Source organism: Hyperolius riggenbachi, chromosome 3, assembly GCF_040937935.1.
Source record: "Hyperolius riggenbachi isolate aHypRig1 chromosome 3, aHypRig1.pri, whole genome shotgun sequence".
In the NCBI taxonomy this organism is placed as follows: Eukaryota; Metazoa; Chordata; class Amphibia; order Anura; family Hyperoliidae; genus Hyperolius; species Hyperolius riggenbachi.
In genome coordinates, this window is record NC_090648.1 from 24,063,064 (window position 1) to 24,072,439 (window position 9,376).

The 9,376-nt window shown below is 42.0% G+C and overlaps 1 protein-coding gene across 1 annotated transcript; it reads right to left on the reverse strand.

Annotated features, from left to right (window-relative positions):
* Positions 1 to 7,519: 7,519 nt before the first annotated feature.
* LOC137561961 (olfactory receptor 5P81-like) lies at positions 7,520 to 8,458 on the reverse strand. The gene has a single exon (XM_068273306.1). It carries the CDS (start codon positions 8,456 to 8,458, stop codon positions 7,520 to 7,522), a length of 939 nt encoding a protein of 312 aa, XP_068129407.1.
* Between the last annotated feature and the right edge of the window lie 918 nt (positions 8,459 to 9,376).

Here is a 9,376-nt window from a genome sequence, read left to right on the forward strand (position 1 = left end):
CTGCAGATCATTATATAATCAGGTATATATCTGCATTATAGGTGATACTGCAGATTACCTGATAATCAGAATTCTGTTACTTGCTGACACCAATCGTTACACTGCCATATTTATTTCCTTTTAATTAATACCAGTTGCCTGGCAGTGCTGATAATTCTCTGCCTCTTATACTTTTAGCCATAGAATCATCAGCAGGACAGCCAGGCAACTGATATTGTCTGAAAGGAAATAAATATGGCAGCCTTCATATCCCTCTCACTACAGTTGTCCTTTAAAGGGACTCCGAGCTCTGAAAAAAAAGGAAAGTTGTACTCACCAGGGGCTTTTTCCAGCCCAGTGCTGGTCGGGAGGTCCCACGCCGGCGTCCTGGCTCCTCTCCTTCTCCCCGCTCCGGAATGGCTGGCAGGCCGCAGCCCGGGCGACACTCTCCCGAGTGTCGGGCTGCTTCTTCCGCATATGACGCGGATTACGTCACACGCCGGCCGCCTCGCGTCATCACGGCGGCCGGCATGAAAGTACTGCGCATGCGCGCTTTGTTCGCGCATGCGCAGTACTTTCACGCCGGCCGCCGTGATGACGCGAGGCGGCCGGCGTGTGACGTAATCCGCGTCATATGCGGAAGAAGCAGCCCGACACTCGGGAGAGTGTCGCCCGGGCTGCGGCCTGCCAGCCATTCCGGAGCGGGGAGAAGGAGAGGAGCCAGGACGCCGGCGTGGGACCTCCCGACCAGCACTGGGCTGGAAAAAGCCCCTGGTGAGTACAACTTTCCTTTTTTTTCAGAGCTCGGAGTCCCTTTAAGAGTGCCTAGTTCTGAATCGCAACATCTAAATTCTGGTATGTGGCCCCATAATTTCTAACTATGCATTTGTACCAGTGTGGTGTATAAGTTGCCCTGAGACAGCGTAGCCCCTTATTTTACCAAGCTTACCCTCTGTTGTGTGCTCTCCAGTCCACACTCCCTCGTGGATCATGTTCCTAAACGTGGCTAAGAAATGTCTTGGACATGTATGGTTCAGAAACATTAGTAACCGCACATGCCCAGTACACTTCTTAAAGTTTGTAATAGAGAGAAGAAAAATGCGTGCACCTTCCGTCCTTAAACATCTGTGTTTATTTCACCAGTGACAAAAAAATCTCATGGGATCCTTCATAGCGGTTAAATAAATAACATACCGACTTGTGAGGCGATGGTGGTGGGTAGGGACGGCGGAGAGTGATGGCCGTTTCGTGTCACAGAGACACTTGGCCACCTTTTCTTTCTAGTGTACCAACATTCCTCAAAGTGTCTGCTATACACAGCTTGCTACAGCAGCACACAATGAGGGCCAAAGTGACTGCATGGAGGGGAGGCCTTGCAAAAGTAGCCACATAGTTTCTCTGGGCACCGTACACAACACACAGGAGTACATATTTTGCAACAATTTGATTAACTCAAGTTTATGTAAAAGGACAACTGAAGTGAGAAAAATGTGGAGGCTGCCATATTTATTTCCTGTTAAACAATACCAGTTGCCTTGCAGCCCTGCTGATCTATTTGGCTGCAGTAGTGTCTGAATCACACCAGAAATAAGCATGCAGCTAATCATGTCAGGTCTGACAATAATGTCAGGATGAAAGACGCTTTAAGGTGCGTACACACATGCTGCTATAGTCGTTTGAAACGATCGTTTCAAACGACGATCATTAAAAAAAAAGCTGCCAACGACCATTAAGTCTAACGACGGACGAGCTAGATCCTTAAAACGAACGATCTAGCTTAGCGGATTTTTTGAACCGACGATCATTTGCAAAAGTAGTACATCGTTGGAAAACGGTCGTTTGCACTAGGCCTGACATGCGCATTTCGCTATTTCTCCATGGAACTTTTCATTTTTATGCGCAAGCGCAATAGTTGCTTTACGTGATGTAACGTTCGTTCTAACGATCAGATCGTTACACACCTTTAAAAACTATCTTTACTTAGGTCGTTCTTTCGTCAATTAAAAGTTCGTTCGTCGTTCACAACGAACGATCGTTGTCGCATGTGTGTACGTAGCTTTAGAGGGGATCTAATTAGCATGTATCAGAGGGCAATATAAAAACTTGGCGGATGAGCTTTTTGTCCCTAGGCTTTCTCATGCGCATGGAGAAAAAACGTTTTAGCCATTTATTGAGGAAAGGGTTCTAGTTTGCAGTAATAGTGATTAAGATGTGGAATGCATTGCCACAGTAAGTAGTTATGGCAAATGCTACATCTGCAAATAACTTTAAGATGCATATCTTTCTGTAGCTTGTGCTCTCCTCTTTCATTTGATGCCTGAATCGCCGTTCTACACCAAATCGTTTTTGCTTGATTTCAATTTAAAAATTGCGGCTGCCATCTTGGCTATGTTATAACTTCCAGGGCACCCCTGTCTTCTCTGTTAGAGAAGTGCATCACTGAATGAAGCAGGAAGAGGAAGTGACATGCATGGCCATTGCAAGAGGCTCCTAAAGAGGGGTCATAGCACAAATATGTTGGAAGTCGTTTGCATGCCCATGAGAGGTCCCTTTAAAGGGGGCTTACATGCTTTCCTTGCGTTGAAAGACATCCATGGCTACAATTACTAGGTAATGCCCAGTGATGTTGATCCAGGGATTTTATCTGATTGCCATCTGGAGTCAGGAAGGAATTTTTCCCTTTTGGGGCTGATTGGACCATGCCTTGTAAGGGGTTTCCGCCTTCCTCTGGATCAACAGGGATATGTGAGGGAGCAGGCTGGTGTTGTACTTTGTTCTCTGGTTGAACTCGATGGACGTATGTCTTTTTTCAACCCAAATAACTATGTAACTATGTACCCTGACCTGCTGCATGCTTGGTTTATGGCTAAAATTACTAGAGGCGGAGGATCAGCAGGACTGCCAGGGAACTGGTATTGCTTTAAAGGAAATAAATACGGCAGCTTCCATGTCCCTCCTGCTTCAGTTTTCTTTTAAAGTCCTCTAATGGGTGCAGATCATGACTAGGTGGGAGCAATAGGTAGAGAAGACCTTCATTCATTCTAGAAGATGTATTCATTATGGTGATTGCAATGCAGATATAGGTTAAGACTATTAAAGCAAATGGGAAAGTAAGGATTGGCATGAAATATCAAAACATAGGCATCTGAGGTTTATAACTGGGCCATAATCACAGGAAATATTGTCAACGCTGTTAAGAATCGTAAAGAGGAACTCCAGTGAAAATAATGTAATTAAAAAAGTGCTTCATTTTTACAATAATTATGTATAAATGATTTAGTCAGTGTTTGCACATTGTAAAATCTTTTAAATCCCTGATTTACATTCTGACATGTATCACATGGCGACATTTTTACTGCTGGCAGGTTATGTAGCTGCTGCTTGCTTTTTTGGCAGTTGGAAACAGCTGTAAACAGCTATTTCCCACAATGCAACATGGTTCACAGACAGGAAACTGCCATAAGTACCACGGTACTCAGAGCTTCTTGTGGGAGGGGTTTCACCACAATATCAGTCATACAGCACCCCCTGATGGTCTGTTTGTGAAAAGGAATAGATTTCTCATATAAAAGAGGGTATCAGCTACTGATTTGGATAAAGTTAAATTCTTGGTCAGAGTTTCTCTTTAAGACCACATACATCTTCTTGGCACACCAGTTAATTTGCTCAATACTCATAGAGTAACCATCAACCATGACCAAAACACTCATTTAGAGGCACATATCAGCTATCGTGCGTAAAGTGTAATGCCATGGACTTAAAATAGTACACAGATGTCCTGGCACCCTAGACTAAGCCCTCCATGAACATAAAAAGCCCCAAACCGCACCACAAGTTCGCTGGCTGGACCAGCTGTCACTTCTCCTTACTTCCCTTCCCCATCATAGGTAGCTGCAGCTGCCAGGTATTAGGTAGCCAGAAGTACCCTCAATATTAAGTAGCTAGAGGTGCCCCCAGGTAGAAGAATCTCAGTATTGGTTAGCTAGAGAGATATCCCCCGACTGAAGGGAGATCTGGTCAGTAAACTACAGAGAGACGGGTAAGTAACCTCTTATTTACACCCCTCATCAGGATTCTGCATAGGGAAGGAGGGAGGGAGGCGATCGGAGAGTAGAGTGAGCCACCTTTCCATCATCAGACGCCTGTAGGCACGCACCTACAGAGCCTTATGGTAAATCCGGCCCTGTATAACATTATGAGCATTATGCATAGCATGAAAAAATCATCAAGACTGAAAAAGTATAAACAATGGTCACTAAAATGTTGAAAGCAGAAAAAGATTTGCTTTTAGTGTACCTTCTTACAATAATGCTTTAGAAGCCACCGACACATTATTTCAGAATTCTCAGGCAAATCTCCAAACCCCAAAAAGTTAACTTTGTGGTAAAAGTATTGGCCGGTATGAGAGCAACTCATAAAACTGGGAAAACTATGTGGATGGCCATCAGCAGGACTCAGATCCAAAACACACTGAAATCAATTGAGACAGAAACTGAGTGGAAGTTTAGGGCTCTGCTGGAGAATTGCATGATGTCACATGCATGACCAGGTGGGCACATGTGTGTGAAGACGAGTGCGGAGCCAGCAGCGGACACTGATAGGTAAAGTATTCCTGCACTGGGGGGCACATTTTACACTGGTGGGGGCAGCGACAGGGTTCCGTTGCATTTGTCACTTGTCCTGATATCACTTGCCATTACCGCTGAGCACCTGATGGAGCACTTCAGGCCCAAGGTTTTGCAGCATGTCGGATTGATACTTGTGACTGATTTTGGCCTGAAATTGGTTGCATCCTTGATCGGGCATGTTTTTGGTGTTATTATTTGATTATAATTTTCGAATCTGATATTTTATTGGCTGCCAAGTCAAGTAATGTATGGGCACCTTAAAGGGACACTAAAGTCAAACAAAAAAAAAATGAGTTTTACTCACCTGGGGCTTCCAATAGCCCCTTTCAGCTGTCCAGTGCCCTCGCCGTCTCCCTCCGATCCTCTTGGCCCCGCCGGCAGCCACTTCCTGTTTCGGTGACACACTCTCTATCTACAGATCAACTTATGGTATTGTTATGGAAGGTTACACCACATTATTTAACACTATAGTGATGATGCTACAGTAGAAATCAAAAGTATGTGAACCCTTTGGAATTTTATGGATTTTTGCACAAAATTGGTCATAAAATGTGATCTGATCTTCATCTAAGTCACAACAATAGACAATCACAGCCTGCTTGAACTAATACCACACAAAAATTAAATGTTTCCATGTTTTTATTGCACACGATACCATGTAAACATTCACGGTGCGGGTGGAAAAGGTATGTGGACCCTTGGATTTAATAACTGGTTGAACCTCCTTTGGCAGCAATAACTTCAACCAAACTTTTCCCGTAGTTGCAGATCAGATGTGCACAATGGTTAGGAGTAATTTTTGACCATTCCTCTTTACAGCAATATTCTTGGGACGTCTGGTGTAAATCACTTTCTTGAGGTCATGCCCCAGCATCTCAATCGAGTTGAGGTCAGGACTCTGACTGGGCCACTTCAGAAGGTGTATTTTCTTCTGTTTAAGCAATTCTGTTGTTGATTTACTTCTATGCTTTGGGTTATTGTCCTGTTACAACACCCTGTTACAACACCCAGTCTGCTGACCTTCAGCTGGTGGGCCTTATGTTATCCTGCAAAATGTCTTGATAAACTTGGGAATTCATTTTTCCTTCAATGTTAGCAATCCATCCAGGCCCTGATGCAGCAAAGCAGCCCAAACCACGATGTCCTCACCACCATACTTCACAGTTAGGATGAGGCTTTGAAGTTGGTGTGCTGTGCCTCTTTTTCTCCACACATATTGGTGTGTGTTTGTTCCAAATATCTCAACTTGGTTTCATCTGTCCACAGAATATTTTCCCAGTACTGCTGTGGAACATCCAGGTGCTCTTTTGCAAACTTAAAAGATGCAGCAATGTTTTTTTGGGGACTGCTGTCCAACCGTAATATTCTCCCATAACTTCCATTCTTGTTTACCATCTTATGTATCATAGATTTACTAACATGGATATTAGCAAATGTCTAGGATTCTTCTTCACCTCATTGAGCATTCTGCGCCGTGCTCTTGCAGTCATCTTTACAGGACAGCCACTCCTAGGAAGAGTAGCAGCAGTGCTGAACTTTCTCCATTTGTAGACAATTTGTCTTACCGTGGCCTGATGAACAGCAAGGCTTTTCAACTTTATGCAAGTCAACAATTTTTAATCATAGGACTTCTGAGAGCTCTTTTGTGTGAGGCATCATTCATATCAGGCAATGTTTTTGGATAAAACAAACCCCAGACTGGTGTGTGTGTTTTATAGGGCAGAGCAGCAGTAACCAACACCTCCAATCTCATCTCATTGATTGGACTCCAGCTGGCTGACACCTCACTCCAATTAGCTCTTGAAGATGTTATTAGTCTAGGGGTTGACATACCTTTTCCACCTGCACTATGAATGATTACACGGTGTGTTACAAAAAATGGAAACATTTAATTATTTGTGTGGCATTCGTTTAAGCAGACTGTGATTGTCTATTGTTGTGACTTAGATAAAGATTAGATCAGAATCAGTGCAGAACTCAATATACTTCCAAACAGTTCACATACTTATTGCTATTGTATATGTTATATGTGGTATCCAATAATTCATATAGATGTGCCCGATTCTCACTGCTGTGCAACCAGCTTTGGCACTGTGCAAGGTGAAGCCCTGTCATCTTTTTGCACTCCTCAGATCCCCTCTTTGTCTCTCTCTTTATTGTCTTAAAAAAAAATCAAGGAGGGCTATTCATAGTTTGTGTGGTTGCCCTGGAGATGGTGTCTCCTCTAAGATTATGGAAAAGATGGGTGGTATGCTGTTGTGTATGATCCTAAAATAAGATAAGCTTATAGTGCTAGCACATTATAGCTGCAATAGATTCTACAATATCTTAAAGGAATACTATCAGTACCCAAGTGTTCTAAAATGACAATGTACAAATAATGTCTAAGTAGCTGTGTAAACATTTTCCTACTTTTCATGTTAAATAGCAGAGGCAAAAGCTGTAATTTATTGAGGGTAGGATTTAGCTATATTGGGACAAATCAATTGCAGAAGGGGTGTCTGCTTCAATACACAGCCAGAGTTGCATATCAGCCTACAGAAAGCAAATATCAAACATATCAAACTCTGAAAGCAAAAACAGTATGAAAAGCTGTGACAATTAGTTACATTTCCTCTGCTCTCTTCAGACACTTCAGTCAGAAACACAGGACACAGGAGCTGCAGCTGTTGGGAGCTTTCTCTCTGTCACACACAGAGTTACATATAGAGTTAAGTGATCAAGTGTGAGAGGAATTTCCCCTCTCCTCATGGCTCAGTCTGCCGTCAGTTTTGGCGTCAGTAAATTTTGAAAGTATTTTGCTAACAGTAAACAAAGAGGTTGCTACTAAAATGTATACACCAGTACTTAGCAGCACTTCCCAAACAATTCCTGTGTCAAATGAAAAAAATATGTGAATCGATAGTATTCCTTTAACTAAATGTTTCAATATTACTTAGCAATTTAAGCAAAGCCTTCTGGATATTCTGATTTCTCAAGCTGTAGATGATTGGATTCATCAGTGGTGAAACCACAATGTAGAGCAAAGATCTGTATTTATTTATGTTTACTGAGTTGTATTGGGATGGTAGTACGTAAACAGTGATCATAGTGCCATAGGAAGTCCCAACAGTGACCAGGTGGGAGCTACATGTGGAGAAGGCCTTTCTTCGTCCATAAGCAGATGCTATCTTCAGAATGTTGAAAGAAATGCATACATAGGTAGTGACTATGAAAGCAAATGGGAATGGTATCATAAATAAAGAAAGCACAAAGTCTTGTATCGTGAAACTGGATTTGTCCGAGTTTGACAATTCCACAAGAGGTCCAAAATCACAGAAAAAATGGTCTACAAAGTTAAGACCACAGAAGGTAAATTGACACACCGCAATCAGTTCACTTGTTATTAACAGGATCCCAAAGACCCAGGATCCGGTAACTAACTGGAAACACACTTGAGGATTCATTAGGGAAGCATAACGCAATGGTGCACAAATAGCTAGATATCGATCATAGGACATGGTTGCAATGAGAAAGCATTGTACACACCCAAAAACAGCAAATAAGTATAACTGGATAATACATCCAACAAAAGTCAGGGTTTCTTCCTCATTTAATATACTGTGTAGCATCAAGGGCACGACAGTAGTAGTCAGAAGGACATCGATTGAGGCCAAGTGTTTTAAAAAGACAAACATTGGAATTTTAAGATAATCAACAGTTGCCACCAAAGTTATGATAACAAGGTTGCCACAGAGTATCAACATATAGCATAAAAAAACCCCAATAAAAAATAAAGGTTTGAGTTTGTTCAGACCTTGAAACCCAAGTAAACGAATCTCTGTAACGTGAGTTTGATTGTCTTCACACATATCTTGTACCTAAGTCTATATACAGCCAAACCAGGAGTGATCTTTCATCAGCAATGATCGAAATATGTATTTTTTTTTTTTATAATGAATGTCCAAGTTAGAGCTTACTAGTGTCTTTCAATTTGTAGATATGTGTTCCTTGAATCCAAATATGAAGACCGAAGAGTTATGTATAGCATAGCAATATATACGTAAAATGACTGCATTTCACTAGTCATACTTGTTGATGTTGAAGTTAATGCCTTTGATAAAAACAGAGTTTTCAGGCAAAATTTAGCATATTCAAATGCAATTTATTGTTGTCAAAATCAGGGATGGTCGTAGTCAGCCAACTTCGCTACGCTGGAACTACGCGTATTTTTACGCAAATATGCTTCGCAATCTACGGCTATGTAATCAGAAACTTCACTACATTTGCATTCCGTAGACTACGTGTTAAAATACGCAAGCGTTGCGTAGTGCGAAGCGTAGTTGATGCAACCGCTTATGCCCTTATGCGGAAAAATTTCCGCAATAATCTTCAACCTATTTGCAAATATAAACTAATATAAGTGTGCATTCCACCTTCTAATGCGGAATTGTATGCGTATAAAAGGGCAATAATATTTCTACGCATGCGTAATGATCCATATAGATGCAGTTACCGCACGCGTAGTTGACTTCGCAATACATACGTCAACTACACGGGCGAAGCATCGCATAGCAGGACTTCGACTACGCGGAAATGTGCACGTGTAGTTCTTAAACTTCGCCTACAAACTACGATGCGTAGTTGCGTACTACGACATGTAGATTCGCGCTGGCGTAGTTTACAAGCAACCCTGGTCAAAATATAGTTTTTTCTATTATGAAGCTAACTTGGTGGATTTATGCATTGACATAGTAAAATATGAACCTTCAGTAAATCTTGTAATAAAT

Bases quoted from the DNA above. Each gene is read 5' to 3' on its own strand.
- LOC137561961 (XM_068273306.1), bottom strand. From the start codon at position 8,458: ATGTGTGAAGACAATCAAACTCACGTTACAGAGATTCGTTTACTTGGG.